Source organism: Quercus suber, unplaced genomic scaffold (assembly GCF_002906115.3).
Source record: "Quercus suber isolate HL8 unplaced genomic scaffold, Cork oak 2.0 scaffold_339, whole genome shotgun sequence".
Taxonomy (NCBI): domain Eukaryota; kingdom Viridiplantae; phylum Streptophyta; class Magnoliopsida; order Fagales; family Fagaceae; genus Quercus; species Quercus suber.
In genome coordinates, this window is record NW_027069791.1 from 247,944 (window position 1) to 265,930 (window position 17,987).

Sequence of the window (17,987 nt, forward strand, 5' to 3'; positions counted from 1 at the left end):
TATTGTTAAAAACTGAAAATGTTGTAGCAAAATAATTTTTAAATGTATGAATAGTATCGCGAGACCTAATTTTGAAGAAAAATTTGTTGAATTAGACAACTTGTGGGTCTTGTGAATAGTACACAGGACCCACTGGCAACACGAGTCCAATGCTGAAAATGCCAAACATAGACGCATATAGAAAATCAACATTATCCAAACATACACTAAATATGGTAGTCTGAGTTCAACCATGGTCTTTTGATTTTTTTTTTTTTTTTCCTTTCTCTTTTGGTTTAAAAAGGGATCATAAGCAACCATGTTGGCCTAAAGGCAGTAACGTGGTAATTCTTAAGATGCAACAAACTAACAAAATAGAAAATCTAAATTAATGAATCAAAAGCAGTCAGGATGGCCGAGTGGTCTAAGGCGCCAGACTCAAGTTCTGGTCCTCTAACGAGGGCGTGGGTTCAAATCCCACTTCTGACAATTCTTACTTAATTTTTTTTTCTTTTCCACTATCTCTAATAAAACGGGATCTCTCTACGTCGTTTTATAACTAACAAAAACCCTAAACAACGAACAAAAAAAACACAAACAAACACACCTCCACTATTGCATAGCAACCGAGTTCTTCTGAGTCGACTCGTTCCGCCATGGACGAGTCTGCTACAAGCACCATCACCACCACAGAAGAATCCGTAGTGAAGAACCCCGAGCTCTCTCTGGTCCCGCCACCGCCGTCAGAACCAGCCGACTCTCACTCTAAGTCTCACTCTGAGCTCACAACTGAAGAACTCGTCGCCAAGTCCATCGCTCCCATCAACAAGCACTTCCTTCGTCCTCCGCCTCTCAGACCTTCCTCAAACGACGCCGTTTCCCAAACCACCGCCAACGCCGCCCCAGCTCCGTCTCAATCCTCCTTCGTCAAAGACAAAAAATCCAAACGCCAACTCAAACGTGAACGCCGTCAGGTCCTCTCTCTCTCTCTCTCAAAACCCTAACTTTTTGCTTTTTTCCATATTCTTACATACATACAGTATATTGTGTATGCTAAACGAAGCGTTTCGATAACATTGTAGGATCAAAAATCATCGAAAAATATCTGTCCTTTGATTGCGAAAACCGGAGATATCACTTCGTGTCCATACAGTGATAAGTGCCGATTTAGCCACGACGTTGAAGGGTTTAAAGCTCAGGTTTTTTGAATTGAATTTGAATTAGTTCGTAGTTTCTTGTTTGAGTGATAAAAATTTGATCTTGGTTTTGGTTTTGAAATGCAGAAACCGGAGGATATAGAAGGGGAATGCCCGTTTTTGGATTCGGAGGAGCCGTGTCCTTATGGCTTGGCTTGTAGGTTTTTGGGCACACATAAAAGTAAAGATAAAGATGGTGTTTTGGGTGGTAAGAAGAAGATGAGTGATGAGTGTAATGGGTTGAATAAGGATGTTCAGAAGCTTTTGTGGAAAAATAAAATGAAATTTCCTAAGGCTGATGCCAAGCTCAAAGCTCTTGGTCTCCTGGTAACTATGCTAAGATTTTACTTTTCTACTTAAATGCATTGTTGTATTCATATTTTTATCTTGCATATACTACTGTCATTGTTATTTAGAAAGAGAAGCTTGTAAAGATTTTCGTACGGGTTTTATTGATTTAGAGTGTGTGTATGATAGAGACTATAGACTGCGTAGAGAGATTATGGGGTGGGTTTAGATAAGATTAAGGATATGTATAACGCTAGTTGTAACTGGCGTGAGAACAAATGGATCAATAATTCATATTCATCTCTTTCTCTTGCATACTACTTTCATTCTTATTTAGAAAGAGAAGGTTGTAATGATTTCCATATGGGTTTTGTTGATTAAGAGAGTGTATGATAGAGGACTATAGACTATGTAGACAGATTATGGGGTGGGTTTAGATAAGATTAATGATATGTATAACATAGTTGTAGCTAGTGTGAGAACAAATGGATTGATAACTTAAGGACATATATATTGAAGAGGATGTGATTTATAGGATAAGAGTGGATGAAGAGGAGAAGTTCTTTTGGTGTATTGTGTGATTATAGAATACCTGTTAAGTTGAAAGGGAAAGTTTTACAATTTATGCTATATGGTTGCTGAATGTTCAGCTATCAAGAAGTAACATATTCATAAAATGAGCGTGGATGAAATGAGAATATTAAGTTGGGTAAGTGGAAATATAAGGGTGGCTACTAGTGATGAAAAGATGAGGAAGAGTCGCTTGAGATGATTTGATTATATGTGCAAAGAAGAGCAATTAACACACTAGTGGGGAAGAGTGATTTGATTTAAGTTGTTAGAATGAAAAGAGGTAGTGGAACAACTAAAATAACACTAGTAGAAGTAGAGAAAAGGACATGCTATTCAAGGAAGTAACAAAGAGTACGTTTTTGGATATGATAGAATGGGTAGGGAGAATACATGTGGCCGACTTCGATTACTTTGTTGAGGATCCATAGCCGACCACAAAGTTTTGGAACTAAGGATTTGTTCTTGTTGTTGTTAGGCTGAAACTTGGAACCCAATTCATTTTAGGATCTAGTAGTCACTGAAGATATCATGGCCAATTGAATCATTACACTGCCTTTTCATAGTCATGCGGCATGAATCTTAAAAAATATGTTAAGAATCTTTGTACATCATCTTACTGGATCCTAGAACCTCTGATCTTGAGAATGCTCTCAAGACGCTAGCCACCAAGGCTATAGAAAGGGCTGGTAATGAGGCTGTAATCTAAATTCCTTCATTTAAGAAGTTTAAAAAAGATGAATGCACGATTTAAATGGTACCTGAAAGAGAGAAGGTTCATTTTCCTTAGCTGGGTTTGATTTTGTAAAAATTTCCTGTCCCTTTTGTTTATGATTCTTTCTCATTTTCAACTTTTAGTTGGTTGATACAAAACTGTGGTGTGGATAAAGTATTATTTTTGTATATTTTATTATAAAACATTATACTTATAACTGCTTTTATTGTGTTGCAGGGGAAAGCAAAGTCAAAAACAAAAATTGTTGAAGAAAAGGAGGATGATGAAACTGTTCCAGGTACTTGTCATGTCACTGATGGAAATGGTGTTAGTGAAGTGAACGGTGACTTGGATACTAAATTGGAATCAGCTGAAGTGCCAGAAGAGGATGATCTAGATATAAAAGATGGATCTGATGAACCACCCATGAAGAAACCAAAATCTGTAATTGAAGAAAACGGTAGCTCCGCTAAAGCCAACAATGGAGGTTTAGCTTTTATATATATTGTTTGTTTTTTTATTCATTTATTTTTGAAAATATGTGGAGGTATTTAATATACCTTGCAACAGATGTGACTTTCATGGAGAAAGTTGTTGGGGAAAGCTGTACACAAACTGAACCAGAAGCTGGAATGGATGTTACAACTCCAGAAGGTGATAGAAGCCTAAAGTTACACCCACGTGAAAAGAAGATTATCGATTTTAGAGAAAAACTGTATCTTGCACCTCTGACCACTGTTGGGAATCTTCCATTCCGAAGGGTTTGCAAAGTCTTGGGAGCAGACGTAACATGCGGTGAAATGGCAATGTGTACTAATCTTTTGCAGGTCTCTATGTTGTTCTTTGTCTGCTTAATTGATTTATGTCACTTTTGCCTAGGAAAATTTGTTCTTCCTAAAATTTGGTGTGGATTAATGAATGCAATTTTCAAGTGGTGCTGAAAAGCATAATTTTTTTTTTTACTTGTAAAGTGTTGCTTAGATATATGCAGTTTTGCCACACTTTGACATGTAGCGAAGCATTCATTGTCATCATAGAATTCCCAGTATAAGAATCAGTACAGTTTTTTTTTTTTCACAGGAAGATGATATATTTTAGATCACCTTAAGATGGAAATTGGCATAGTAAAATACACGCCCCACCCCTCATGAATCCCAACAACAGGGGCCCCTTTTTTCTTTCTCCCTTTTGATTAGCGTTTCACTTGTTTCGTGCATCTGTATTTACCATACTTCATACTTGAACTTCAACATTACCTTTTTTTGATTTGGCTGCATTTTTCTTTTGGGAATAGGGTCAAGCTTCAGAATGGGCACTGCTGAGAAGACATTCTTCTGAGGATTTGTTTGGTGTTCAGATATGTGGGGCATATCCAGACACTGTGGCACGTGCTATGGAACTTATAGATCAAGAATGTACAGTGGACTTTATTGATATAAACATGGGGTGCCCAATAGATATTGTAGTGGAAAAAGGTGCTGGATCTGCTCTTCTTAATAAGCCAATGCGGATAAAAAGCATTATAGAAGCAGCTTCTGGCACTGTGGATAAACCTATTACTGTCAAGGTGCTTGCTTAGAATTTATTTAGATTTTTTATGAATATGAATTGAGTGATCTGTGGCAGTTTGATCTGTAGCAGTTCCATTCTTGCATCTTTAAGCTGGAAACTTTGTTTAAAGTTTTTTTCTTCCCTTCTTCTGTAATTAACTTTATTTTTTGTCTATGTATTTTTGCTCATCAATCTTGTCCAAGATGCGTCATACTTTTTCTTCTTTTCCTGGGTTGCTACAGGTGCGAACAGGTTTTTTTGAAGGGAAAAATCGCATTGATTCACTGATTACAGACATTGGCAACTGGGGAGCTAGTGCAGTAACAATACATGGTCGATCACGTCAGCAACGGTATAGCAAGCTTGCCAACTGGGACTATGTATACCAGTGTGCCAGAAAAGCTCCTGATGCTTTGCAGGTTATGGGAAATGGAGATGTTTTCTCGTATTTAGACTGGAACACACGCAAAGCTGACTGCCCTGAGCTTGCTACATGCATGATTGCTCGAGGAGCACTAATTAAGGTTTGTGTTTTGCCTAGTATAGTTTCCATGTACTAGGGTTGCATCCCTTACTGCGCTTTCAATACATTATTTAATTATTCCCACCCCACCCCCACCTTCCCCTCTTTGCTCTTTTAGTGCATGCTTTAAAGCTTGTGAATATGCTAAATTTTGCTTTGCAGCCTTGGATATTTACTGAAATCAAGGAACAGAGGCACTGGGACATTACTTCTGGGGAACGATTAAATATTTTGAAGGATTTTGTGCGTTTGGGCCTTGAACATTGGGGTTCTGACACAAAAGGTATGTCTTATTTATTGAATTGGCACATATTATTTGTATCTAGATATATACTTGATGGAGCTGAATATCTTGGCAAAAAGGTATAGTAATTTTACTGGGCTGCAAACATAGATTCAGTTCCTCTTTAGAAGTGCGTCTTTCTGTTATGTGCCTTCTAGTTCAGTGACATTGCTTGGTCTTCTTTACAAGAAGAACCATGGATTGAATCCCACTCCCCACTTGGCACATAAAAGAAGTGCATATTTCTATGAACCTGAAAGCAATAGTATGAGAGTAAAAAATGGGTATGTTAAGAAGCCTTCGGCAAGCAATTAAGTCTTTGCTTTCCTGAACATAACATTGTCTATGATTAAAATTTGTTGTACTTTATAACATTTGAGCAATGGACCCAGCACCTTTTTTTAGTTTTCAATGCTGTCTGAAACTTCTCAAATTTTTTTTCATGTGTTTGCTGATCAAAATTTTGATTATTCTGGGATTTTTTCCTTGGATCTTACACCTGCAGGAGTGGAGACAACTAGGCGATTTTTGTTGGAATGGCTTAGTTATACTTGTAGGTATATACCTGTTGGTCTTTTAGATGTCATCCCTCAAAGACTGAACTGGCGCCCACCCTCCTACTACGGTCGTGATGACCTTGAGACATTAATGGTCTCAGATTCTGCAGCTGACTGGGTATGCCTTCTATATTGGCTTATTTATTTCACCATTAAGCATCTAGATTTTCTAGTTTGCTTACTTTCCTTTTAATTTGTTGCAGGTTCGGATATCTGAGATGTTACTTGGCAAGGTTCCAGATGGCTTCACATTCGCACCAAAGCATAAATCTAATGCTTATGACCGGGCAGAAAATGGCTAATCTTATGCAGTTCATCGATGTTGCCTTAAGGCAGCTTTGTTTGGTAGATTAATATCGGGTACACAAAAACATTTCTTTGCTGTCGCATTCAACCCCAATGGTTTTTTGCTGCAATAATGTTATACATCTGATATACGCATCATCCCTCTCATTGTGTGAGCCTCACGGTTGCAAGAGGAAAGCTGCAGATATCAAATGCATGAGATACCTTCCCCTTTTATTGGATGCCAGTGTGTTTACATAATTGAAGGATATCTTAAGATGTCTTGGATGCACAGCTCATTGTTTGAATAAAAGCAAAAAAGGAAATGAGCATTTAACGTTTTGTTGACATCTCTACTGTAATTTAAAGGTGGGGTTAACTTACCGCCTAGATTTTGAAGCTGTTCATTTGTTATTCAACAACATTGTAACTTTGTCATAGGCAAGCATGCAATTTTCATGAGGTTGAAATATTGACTAAGACAAACTTGGTTTTGCGTAGCTGCACTCTTTTATTAGATTTGTTTTTTGGTTTGTGAAACCCATCATGGTAGGGGCCCTGGAATCTCTCTTAAGTCTCTTTCTACATTTAAAAAAACTGTCATCTTTTCAAATATTGTTAAGTGGGGACTTGGAATCTTTCTTTACATTTCAAAAGTATCTTTATAGAGTGTGGACACTGGGAAATCTGGAGTAGAATTCGTCAAAGCTTTGGAGCATGACATCTTTGTGAATGAATTTTTGCTTCTTTCATTCCAAAAACGTGTCTAGATTCTTGGAATTTATTAGAACAGGTTAATAAATGCTTTTTTTTTTTGTTTTTTTCAAGACTGTCCTTGAATTGACCAGAAAAATTGAGTAGAACTTGTTAGGCATGACAATCAATTTCACATGGGATGCTAAGAATAGGGACTGAAAACGTTGAATCCAATCTTTTCTTATTTTGAAGTAAACTTTGATGCGTATGAAATGAATATAAGGATTTAGTTTATCTTCAAGAAAATCAATATTGCTATGAAACATGGTTTTGGAACGATTTGGAGCTAGAGTAGATGCTAGTGGCTTTGAGGCAAGGCTTTAAGAATAAGCAAATATCCGTATACTAATGAGGATGTACAAAAGGCCCCCACAAGCTATACACTGTTTGTTTTAATCCCACCAAAATGATACCGTTTGAGTCCAATATTACTGTGCATTGGATCTTATAAGATGTTGACACGTATCCAACATTATGTGTCAGCATTTTAGTTCAGTGCTATTGTGCATTGAACTTGATAAGATGCTGATATGTTTGAGTTCAATGCTATTGTACGTTAGATCTGATAAGATGCTGACATGTATCAAACATTATGGGCAAGCATCTTAGTGTCCAATGGAAAATATGGTTATATATTTGCTGGTTGCCCCACGCTACCTCCCAGTTGGCAAATATAGTGGATTGGCTTGAAGTATAAAATCAGTTATGGGAACGATTAAAGTGCATTGTCACAAGAGACAAGACTGCTCAGAATCATTTTTTGAACTTCGCACGTAACTCAATTATCGTGATTGATTCTCATGTCTACAGCTTGATGGCATATAGCTTATCTTGTCCTCTCAAGAATATGGACAACCTCCTGGCCTATTGCTATAGCTCTAAATTCATTCACAACCTCGTTTCACAATTATAGAGGCCAAAAAATGGTCAAATCATAGGTTATGAAGGGTGTATAATAAAAATTATGTTAGTGATAATCTCATGTAAAAGTGATGTTGTCCTAATCACAATCTTGTGGAAAGAATTGTAAATTCTTTTGCTGTAACCTTGTTGATTCAAGTATTCTCAAATTTACCAGCTCTTTCTCTCATACCAAGTGATTTTGGCTGCTTTTGACTGAGCATGGAAAAGATATAGATAGTGGGCTGAATTTTGTTGTTTGAACTTGCACAAGGGGCAAGAGAAATGGCAACAGGACTGAAATTTATTAGCGCTGGTTCAGCATTTTGTGGCAAAACTCCATCAGCTATAACAGAACATGATTATTCCTTTCGCTGGGCAAGTGAACAAGATGTTTCACATGAGTATTGTTACTTGTTACTGATAATTACTCTCTCTCTCTCTTTTAATATAGACAACTAAAAAGATTTATTGAAGAAAAAAAGAAGGAAAACTACTCTCTTTAAACAAGTTCATCAGCTGCAAGACATTATACTGCAAATCCTTCATCCAATCCAGAAACTAGTTGCTTACACATTTGGTCTGACGCCAAAACTTTCGAATCTGACCTAAGCTTTAGATGGTCTATTGCTACAGCTAAGATACCGTATATGTTCAATGCAAGAGTTCAGCATGAAAATGAATTATAACAATTGTTGAGTTGGCATCAGGAAAAAGGAAAATACTTGAAGCAATCATGCAAGGTTAGAATTTGAGGGGATGAGGCAAAGGCAGCCAAGTGTATTTGTCGCATCTATGGTTGTCAAAATCCTGATCTAGATCCTACAATTTTACGATCTCATCTGCCTAATACGATTTGGATCTTTCAAGGATCTCTGCGATCAGTAAGATCAAACGATCTAATGATCCCAAGCAACCTTAGTTTCTTGTAATATTCTTTAACTTGACAGAAAACTCAGTTGGACCCATATGAAAAACAAAATCTCAATAAACCAATTTTTTTCACTCTAATGTAGAGAAAGTGTCAGGTGGACCCAAATAAAAAATATCTCAATAGAGTCACGTTTTAAGATTTTTTTGTTTCTTTAAATGATGCTTACAATAGATGTAGTGATACATGACAATTATATCAATGAATGTATAATTTATGTGATTATTTAACATACTAGTGTATTTTTTGTTTTTTCTTAAATAACATAGGATCTTATAATCTACGATCTCACCTACCTCCCATGATCATACATAAGATTCTGATTTTAACAAACTTGGTCACATCCAATACAATACCTCCATCAAAGTTTTCAAATGATTCACATTTTCATTCTCTTTTATTGATTCACATGGTTCAAGCTTTTCTTGCTTAATTCAAGTCCTTAGCAACAGAGACCAATAAGTTGAAAAGACGCAAAGAAGTAGAAGTTTCATGACAACACAGTTTCTATCTGAATTCAGAGATGATAAAGTAGATTTATCAGAGATAATTCATTGGTGGAACTACATGAAGTTTTGTAGATGTTGCTGTAAAAGACTTTCTGAATGATTTTGTACAATATTAGTTGATTGGCATACGACATTCTATTTTAGTTCCGGCAGGCAAATTAGTTTCTAAATTTCAGTATTTAACCACCATCTAAATTTTTCACCAACCAAAAATTGAAACAATGGCTACAATTCTGTTGCTCTATAAATTGGGGGTTCACCCTTTATTTATAGTTCAACAATTAAGCCAATGGTCTATATTACAAGATCAATCATGGTGAGTTTTAATTAGCTCAATTAGTAAAATCTCTTGGTGAGTTTTAGTTAACTCAATTAGTAAAATCTCTTAAGCGTTGAAATATAGATCTATAGTTTAAACTCCACCTACACCAAAACTAATTGGTGCTTTGGCTTGATGTTAAAGAGCAATCATTTAAAGCAGACGCTATAGATTGATATTCAAACCTTTTTTTTTTTTATTAAGAAAAAGCGTAGGTATTTTTTTTTGGGATAAGTAATTAATATTAATATGCATTTACTCTTATTTGCTATATCAAGAGGCTAATGCAATGCCCCATTCAATTTACTCTGCAACATCGTATATTTGTAGTGCTCAAATTAAGCAAGAGATCCAAGACCAAAATCTGAACAAGATATGGACCAAAAGGAAAAACAGTAGTGGGAAGAACTAGGAAGCTATTATAGAAAACTCTCAATATTAGAGCAGATCTCAATATAGAAGATTTAACCTAGTGTACCAAAATCATGTCAAAGAAGTTCTAGCATAAAACCCAAATATATGTCAGATTCAAAACTGAATAACATGAACTAACAAAATTGTATAAGCCTTAAGCTTTCAGTCCCAAAGTGAATTGAGGAAGCACATAATACTGCAAGTAGAGACCACTGAAGAAATCTGTCACTCACTGCCTCTCATATCTGATAGCCCTACATCTTGTTCTGTGGATCACAAAAGGCATGCATAATGTAAAACAGATAATTGCAAGCAACAAAACCATCAGTGTATGACAGCGATTAGGCAGTGCTAACCTCCAATTCTGACTTTGGTTTTGCTTGAACCCAACCCCCATCAATGGATTCTAAACTCCCATTTATCCCATCGTCCACAAAATCACCAACCCTTTTCACCTTAAGCTCCCTAGGCTCAACAGGATACTTGCCAGAGAAGCAAGCATAACAATAATTGGGTGCATCTTCAGCCAACAACTTCTGCAGGCTATCAATGGGAAGAAAAGAAAGTGAATCTGACCCAATAAACTCCCTAATCTGCTCCGTGCTCATCCTATTAGAAATCAACTCCTCTGAACTAGGTGTATCCACTCCATAATAACAAGACCCGATAATCGGTGGGCTTGCAATCCTCATGTGAACTTCCTTAGCCCCAGCCTCCTTTATCAACCTAACAATCTTTGAAGATGTTGTTCCCCTCACAATTGAGTCATCCACAACCACAACCCTCTTTCCCTCCAACACTGCTCGAACTGGTGATAACTTAAGCTTCACACCAAAGTCCCTAATCTTCTGTGATGGTTCAATGAAAGTCCTGCCAACATAGTGTGACCTTATCAAACCTTGCTGAAATGGCACCCCAGCTTTGGCAGCATAACCAAGTGCAGCCACGACCCCAGAATCTGGCACTGCTATCACAACATCACAATCAACAGGTGACTCAGTTGCAAGTATCTCCCCAAACCTTCGGCGAGACTCATACACAGAACGCCCAAAAATCACAGAATTAGGCAAAGCAAAGTAAATATGCTCAAATATACATTGTTTTGGCTGAGGATGAGGCATTAAACAAAGTGATTGAATCCCAGTTTTATCAACCACCACAACCTCACCAGGAAACACTTCCCTCTCATATGTAGCCTCAATCAAATCAAGTGCACAAGTCTCAGAAGCAAAAACCACAGCACCATTACTCCTCCTCCCCATAACCAAAGGCCTAAAACCAAAAGGGTCCCTCACAGCAACAAGCTTATCTTTAGTCAAAAAAACCATTGAATAAGCACCCTCAACTTGCTGACAAGCATCCACAATCCTCATAACAAAAGGTCTATCTTTTGAAATAGCAATTAAATGAAGAACAACCTCCGTATCAGAACTAGTATTAAAAATTGAACCATTTTCTTCAAGCTTAGCACGAAGTGAACGATAATTCACTAAATTACCATTATGTGCAACCCCAACAGAGCCAAACCTGTACCCAGCAACAAAAGGTTGAACATTTTTCAACATAGACGCCCCTGCTGTTGAATACCTTACATGTCCAATAGACAAATCTCCAGGCAATTGATCAAGCTTTGATTCACTGAACACCTCAGAGACCAATCCAACGCCTGTAACCGATTGAAGCACGTCGTTTTGGACGGTCACGATGCCAGCACCTTCTTGGCCACGGTGTTGGAGAGCATGGAGAGCTAGATAGCAAAGCCTGGAGGCTTCTGGGTCACCATATATTCCAACTACACCGCACTCCTCGCGTGGCTTATCGTCATCATCAAAAGTAACAGAATGGTCATCTGGGTTCGTGTTGTTTGTGGTGAAAAACTCGGAGATGGGGTTTTTGGATGAGACTGTGAGAGAGGTTTTGTGGGTGTGAGAGAAGGAGGGTTTGTGAGAAAAAAAGGAGGGTTTTTGGAGGGTTTTGGAGGGGACAGAGAGATGGGTTTGTGGTGAGTTTAGAGGGAGAGGGGTTGGTTTTGAGAGTGAGGATGAGAAGGAAGATAGATTGGTGGCGGCTGCCATTGAAGAAGGAAATGGAAGCTTAGAGAAGAAAGATAGAAGAGAGAGCTTTACACAATAGAGAGGACACTGGAGTTTTGAGTCCTTTTTACCTCTTTGGGTTGTTCTAGGTTTTATCTAGGTTTGTTTGGAGTTTGGACTTTGGAGTTGGAGTTTTTTGAGTCCAAATCCAAAGTTTCCAAACAATATTCAACTTCTTTGAGTGGTTGTGTTTACTTCGTGGTGACGTTTCTTTAACAATAGACTTCTAGAAAAATAAATAAAATTTTATAAAAAAAAGGAAAAGAAATAAATAAATTTGGGTACCAAAAAGAAGATATATTTTGGCATGTGGGATAATATATTAAATATTTTGTTGTGTTTGGATTATATTTTTTACTTGTATAAAAAAAAAAAGATTATATTTTTTACTTATTAATTTATCATTGTGTTTGGAACTTTGGATTATATTTTTAGTTTTTACTAATTTGGTAATTTAGTGAAAGGGCATGAATAATAAAGGTAAAGTTGTATATATTACTTTGACAAAAATTGGCCTAAACCTACTCCTCTCATCTCGTTAAACATTAACTAATTAATTAGCCAAAAAAGGAAATAATATGCCTACATATAGAAATGTAACAAACTAAACCATATATTTTCAAAAGTAATAAATTAAACTATGAGATTTCAAAAAGTAACAAATTAAACTCTCCACAAATATTTTTTTTTTTATAAAGAAAATGATAGTAAACTTTATTTATTGAAATATCAAATCATTTCAGAAAGAAGAGAAAAGATGAGTATTGATCTAACCAAATAATGATCTCCTCGTTTTCTTTTGCAGCTTTAACAAAAGCTAAAACAACTTAAACATACCTTAAAGGTACACTATCAAAGGATATATAATAAAAAAAATTCACAAATAAGAATAATATCCTTAATAAACCATGCAACTTCTAGCAAGCAAATCCTATATGATTTCAAATGATCAACCAACTCTCCAAAATTGTGTTCCATGATGAGATTAGAAAAATAATTTGCTTGATAGAACAATAAAGCTTTTCTCATAATCGAATGATGAATTCCATAGTGGAGTTTGAAGCCAAACGGTTTATGCAAAGGAATTATCTGAGAATAAATGGCTCCAGGATTCAGCATCCTTGAAACATAAAATGTGTCAAGTTTCAATGAGAAACAAGACCTAGGGACCTTCATCTCGTACCAAATATTGGAGTTCTTGAACTGCCTATGAGATCCCAAGCCCCCGGCAATTTGGATTGATAATTTTCATGTAGAAAATGGGGGTTGGGTACCAACCTTGGATGCAGGATGAGATGAATGTTTCTCACATTTGTTAACCGCTTGTCTCTTGTGGAGGGAATTTTTTGCAAAAGGAAAAATGTAAAAATACTTCCAATAGCTTCAAATTAAAAATGGATTGAATTTTTTTTTTTGAAATGATAAGATTAATTTGTTATATTTTGAAGCCTCATGTTTGATTTGTTACTTTCAAAATTATATTGTTTAATTTGTTACATCCCTAAACTATATGGTTTTAAGCTATAATAAATTAAAAGAAAGGGTGAAATTTTAACTTTTGCCAAAAAAAAAAAAAAAAAACCTATACTTTGTAAAAGTGTCGTAATTCACTGGCTTTTTCTTCCTTATGAATTATAATTTTATTATGTAAGTTTTCTATAACACACCATATTGACATATTCAATATTCCAGTAAGTCAGCAACCTTCTCATAGTTTAATGTAGTATGATTATAATAACCTAAGGGACAAGAATTTGAAAGTCATGCATAATATCTTGAATAAGAGAAAAAGATGAGCAATGCTATGTACACACAAAATTTGACAATATTTTTCACAATAGTTGAGTTGTCAAGTTTTTACTGATTTTTATCTAAATTTACCACTAATATTATTTTTTTACCTATCATTAACATTCTGTCACATCAAAGTAGATGTAAAATTTTCTGTCATTTTTTTTTTTTTTTTTGGTGTCTATACTCTATAGACTTTTCCAACAAGATATGCCTCTTATATCCAGGTTAATTTTATGTCATATTCAAGGTTACTATTTCGTGTTTTGCTGAATTAATCAATGTTACTATTGTTTTGTCACGAAATTGTATTTTATGATATGATATTCGTTCGTACAAGACTAGAAGAGACAAAGAAAATATGGTTTAAGGGTGGTTTTAGATGACATTTTCCATATTATATTAAGTAAATTGTTTCCAAATGTTCTCGGTCAAATCCTTCTGGTGGGTTAGTCCAAGACTTTAGAATAAAAATCTCTTGAATGGAAAGACCATCCCCCACGCTTGAAATGTCATATTAGACATTGGTGGGTTATTTCGGATGTTGATTTTTTTTGCCTATAATATTATATTCTTTGGACTTTTCTATTTTTTTTTTTATTTTTCAATTGAGATTCTTTGGGGGACTTGTGTGAGTGACTAGATTATTGAATTACATTCTTCTAAAAAAAAGATTATTGAAATACGTGTACCTGCTCAACTTGTCAAAGAACATTGAATACTACTATAATTTAATCCCAATTAAGCCTTATAGATAACTTTTGGCCAAAGTATCTTCATTTTTTATACCAAGGCAACGATGGGTAAGTTCGTATTCAAAATTTCAAATCCCTTTCAATGAATGACTCTGTTTAATTAAGAAGGAAGACATAATTTTGATTACAAAAATGGAAGACATATATATATATATATATTTTTTTTTTTTAAGGAGAAGAATGAAGACAAGTCTACGTGTCATTTTAACGTATTAAAATGATGGTAAAATAATTAAATTCATTATTTTTAAACCAATTTAGCCTTAAATCATTAATTTATCATAATGAATCGAGATTAATTGGTTACATGAATTCTTCTTTCATCATTCAGTCTTATAGCAACAAAACAATTATGCCAAGAGAGATTTACACGTCTTGTAAATTATGACTACTCTTGTCCTTTTGTATTTAACTTGATCAAGGATTAGCATTGAAAACTTGTCCCATTAAATCTAATTAGGTTTCTCTGTCTCTCGAAGAAAGCTCTCTTTAGCTTTCTCTCTTAGACAGTAGAATAGGGGGTCACTTTCCTATACGGAAGTGTTTTAGTCTTTCTTTGAATTAACAACGTTAGTTCAAAGCTTGTGGGGTTCCTCTTCTTGTGGGATTTGTGGGAAACAGTTTTTTTGTGTGTTTTTGTAGGATTCTATATATTTATTTTTCTCCATCAAACTACCATGGAGGAGTTAACTTCCAACTGGAATCGTTTATCCCTATCAGATAGGGAGGGACCTGGATGCTGTCTTGAGGATGATTTGAGCTTCCATGAGCTCTTCTTGGCTGCAAAGTTTTTAACGAGGAGGGCAGTCAACGTGGATGCCATAGCAAAAACCTTTACACCACTATGGCGCTCAAGGAATGGTTTTCAAGTCCGCAACTTGGGTAACCACATGGTCTTGTTTGCTTTTGATAATATGGAAGAGGTTGAAAAAGTGATTCAGAGTGAACCGTGGAGTTTTGACAAACACTTAATGATTCTAGAGAAGTATGATAAGAACAATTCAATGGAGGAGCTCCAATTCAAGAGGACTACTTTCTGGGTGCAAGTTCATGGCCTCCCGATAAAGTTTATGAATGTGAGGGCTGCTACAAAAATTTGTGAAGTCTTAGGAACGGTTTTACCTTCTACCAATCCACATGAATATGAGGGGGGTAATTTTGTTCGTATTAGAGTGTCATTGGATGTCACTATTCCATTGTGCAGGGGGCGTTTGGTTTCTATAGGAAGAGATAAGGAAGTGTGGGTTAGCTTCAAGTACGAAAGGTTGCCGAACATTTGCTATTGGTGCGGCTGCTTCGATCATGATGATAAAGACTGCGAGAAATGGTTGAACAGTGAGGGCACTCTTACACCAGACCAAAGGGAGTTTGGTCCAACTCTTAGAGCTGTACCTTTCTTCCATCAAGAAAGCAAGTTGTTTCGGTCCCAGGCTTCTACAAGTCAAGGCAGTCTGTAAGTTCACAGCCGGTTCCACAGTCACAGAAAGAGCAGGAAAAGAGCTGTCCAACTTCTCCGGTTCAGGCGAGAAGCAGCACAGCTGGGGCAGATTGGACAGATTCAATGTCACCGGAGAGAATAACTGAACTTGTTCAGAACGGTAAACCACAAAGTGTAACGAACCATAGCCAACAATTTGCCAGCTGCACTTCTCCATCTGTTACATGAAGCTTTGAAGAGATAGTAAATGATTCAGACAAAGCTTTTAATGCAAATAATTTGCAGCAATCACCCAGCCTTGCAGGTAACGTCCCTCAGTCTTTTAATTCAAAATACTCTCTTCTGTCAACCTTTATTCCAGCCCAAACCATTAATACCATTCCAGCTCATCCGAACCAAAATGGGAACTTAACACCACATTCAACCTCGGATTCAATGCCTTTACTCACTCCCATAATTGATTCCCATGATATACGTACCCATCACTCTTCAAACCTTAACCAAAATGGAAGCTGTCCTAAACCATCACTCAATCCCTTTAATGAAACCCAACAAATCCGGGCCCCCCACTCCTCGGATTCAATGCCTGTATTCACTCCCATAATTGATTCCCATGACACACGTGCCCATCACTCTTCAAACCTTAACCAAAATGGAAGCTGTCCAAAACCATCACTCAATCCCTTTAATGAAACCCAACAAATCCGGGCCCCCTACTCACATGACCTTAACCAAAATGGCAATACCCCAAATCCCTCCAATCCGGACCTAAACCCAATTTTAAACCCATCACATGACTCCCTTACACCACGTGCCAAACCTGAAAATTCTTGTGCCTCTTCACAGCCACCCAAACCGAAATGGACTAGACTTGTGAGACAAAACCATCAAACCCCAACTAACCCTACCCATACGTCCCAAACCCGAGGAAAAAGAACACCCATGCAAGATGATAGCTCTTCTGCGTTACCAAACAAACGTCAACAGGTTTCAAAGGGAGCTGATGAACAAAAAAGGATATTGATGGAGGCTGAGACTCAGCCCCGCCAGTCACAATGAATTGCTTAGTTTGGAACTGTCGTGGGCTTGGAACCTGCGAACAGGGAAGGAGCTTGGAGATATGATCCGGGCAAAAGACCCCTCTGTCGTGTTTTTAGCCGAAACAATGGCGGATGAAGCAAGGCTAGATTTAGTTCAACGAAGCATTGACTATGAACACAAATGGGTAGTACCGAAGGAAGGCCGTGGAGGTGGTCTTGTTTTGTTTTGGAAATCAACAGTGAATTTGGAGGTGATTGATTCATCAAAATATTACATTGATACTTGGATTGATAAGGGTTCTGAGCATGAGTGGAGGTTCACTGGTTTTTATGGGGATCTAGAGACATCAAAAAGAATTGAAGCATGGGATAGTTTGCGGACTTTAAACCACCATCCACAGACCCCGTGGTTATGTGCTGGTGATTTCAATGAACTCACTAGGCAGGAAGAGAAACTAGGCGGGGCCTCCAGACAACATAGGCAGATGCAACTCTTTAGAGATGTGATTGACGAATGTGGTTTCTTGGATCTTGGTTTTGTGGGAAACCGGTTCACATGGAGTAAACATTTTGAGGATGGGCATTCAATTTGGGAACGACTTGACCGAGGTTTGGCTAATGATGCTTGGTTTCTGAAATTCCCAGGATCGATCGTTCAACACCTTCAAAGTGCCTCTTCTGATCATTGTCCACTTTTGATCAACCTATTGGGCTTGGATCCTCTCCCTAAAAAAAGAATTTTCAGGTTTGAGGAAATGTGGCTTTCTGATGAACGCTGTGCAGAATTGGTGGAAGCATCTTGGTCTTCCTATTCAGTGGGGTTCCGTGATAGTGATATTCTTAAAAGGGTGGAAATTTGTGGTAGGGACTTAGCATGGTGGAACCACAATATTTTTGGCAATGTGAGAAAGGAATTATTAAAGAAAAAAGCTCTCTTGGTGGAGGCCGAATCTGCAGCTATTGTTAGTGGGCAAAATGGTCGGGTTAGGGAATTAAAGGAAGAAGTCAATATTCTGCTAGATAGAGAGGCGAGAATGTGGAGCCAAAGATCACGGACCCTTTGGTTGAAAAATGGGGATAATAACACAAGTTTA

The 17,987-nt window shown here is 36.9% G+C and overlaps 3 protein-coding genes and 1 non-coding gene across 5 annotated transcripts; 3 read left to right on the forward strand and 1 right to left on the reverse strand.

The window, feature by feature from the left end:
* Positions 1-384: 384 nt before the first annotated feature.
* Positions 385-468, forward strand: TRNAL-CAA (transfer RNA leucine (anticodon CAA)). The gene has a single exon. It is a non-coding gene; the product is annotated as a tRNA-Leu (tRNA).
* A 68-nt stretch (positions 469-536) lies between these two features.
* On the forward strand, positions 537-6,447 carry LOC111995727 (tRNA-dihydrouridine(47) synthase [NAD(P)(+)]-like). Of its 2 annotated transcripts, none has more exons than XM_024027656.2 (10): positions 537-953; positions 1,062-1,178; positions 1,263-1,502; positions 2,986-3,235; positions 3,319-3,575; positions 4,043-4,315; positions 4,542-4,823; positions 4,985-5,105; positions 5,611-5,780; positions 5,866-6,447. In XM_024027656.2, exons 1-10 carry the CDS (start codon positions 636-638, stop codon positions 5,962-5,964), a joined length of 2,127 nt encoding a protein of 708 aa, XP_023883424.1. In that variant the 5' UTR covers positions 537-635; the 3' UTR covers positions 5,965-6,447. The 2 variants fall into 2 exon arrangements, with proteins under 2 accessions (XP_023883424.1, XP_023883425.1); XM_024027657.2 differs by having other exon boundaries at positions 2,986-3,208.
* Positions 6,448-9,761: 3,314 nt separating this feature from the next.
* Positions 9,762-12,006, reverse strand: LOC111995724 (amidophosphoribosyltransferase, chloroplastic). Its single transcript, XM_024027652.2, has 2 exons — positions 10,133-12,006; positions 9,762-10,042 (listed from the first exon to the last, which is right to left on the reverse strand). Exons 1-2 carry the CDS (start codon positions 11,849-11,851, stop codon positions 10,031-10,033), a joined length of 1,731 nt encoding a protein of 576 aa, XP_023883420.1. The 5' UTR covers positions 11,852-12,006; the 3' UTR covers positions 9,762-10,030.
* A 3,086-nt stretch (positions 12,007-15,092) lies between these two features.
* Positions 15,093-16,081, forward strand: LOC136061661 (uncharacterized). The gene is made up of 2 exons (XM_065759694.1): positions 15,093-15,750; positions 15,846-16,081. The coding sequence occupies exons 1-2, from the start codon at positions 15,093-15,095 to the stop codon at positions 16,079-16,081; spliced, it is 894 nt and encodes a 297-aa protein (XP_065615766.1).
* The last annotated feature ends 1,906 nt before the right edge of the window (positions 16,082-17,987 follow it).

Bases quoted from the DNA above. Each gene is read 5' to 3' on its own strand.
- LOC136061661 (XM_065759694.1), top strand. From the start codon at position 15,093: ATGGAGGAGTTAACTTCCAACTGGAATCGTTTATCCCTATCAGATAGG. The intron at 15,751-15,845 runs GTGAGGGCACTC...TTTCGGTCCCAG, and splicing joins CTGCGAGAAATGGTTGAACA to GCTTCTACAAGTCAAGGCAG.
- LOC111995724 (XM_024027652.2), bottom strand. From the start codon at position 11,851: ATGGCAGCCGCCACCAATCTATCTTCCTTCTCATCCTCACTCTCAAAA.
- LOC111995727 (XM_024027656.2), top strand. From the start codon at position 636: ATGGACGAGTCTGCTACAAGCACCATCACCACCACAGAAGAATCCGTA. The intron at 954-1,061 runs GTCCTCTCTCTC...ATAACATTGTAG, and splicing joins TCAAACGTGAACGCCGTCAG to GATCAAAAATCATCGAAAAA. The intron at 5,781-5,865 runs GTATGCCTTCTA...AATTTGTTGCAG, and splicing joins CAGATTCTGCAGCTGACTGG to GTTCGGATATCTGAGATGTT.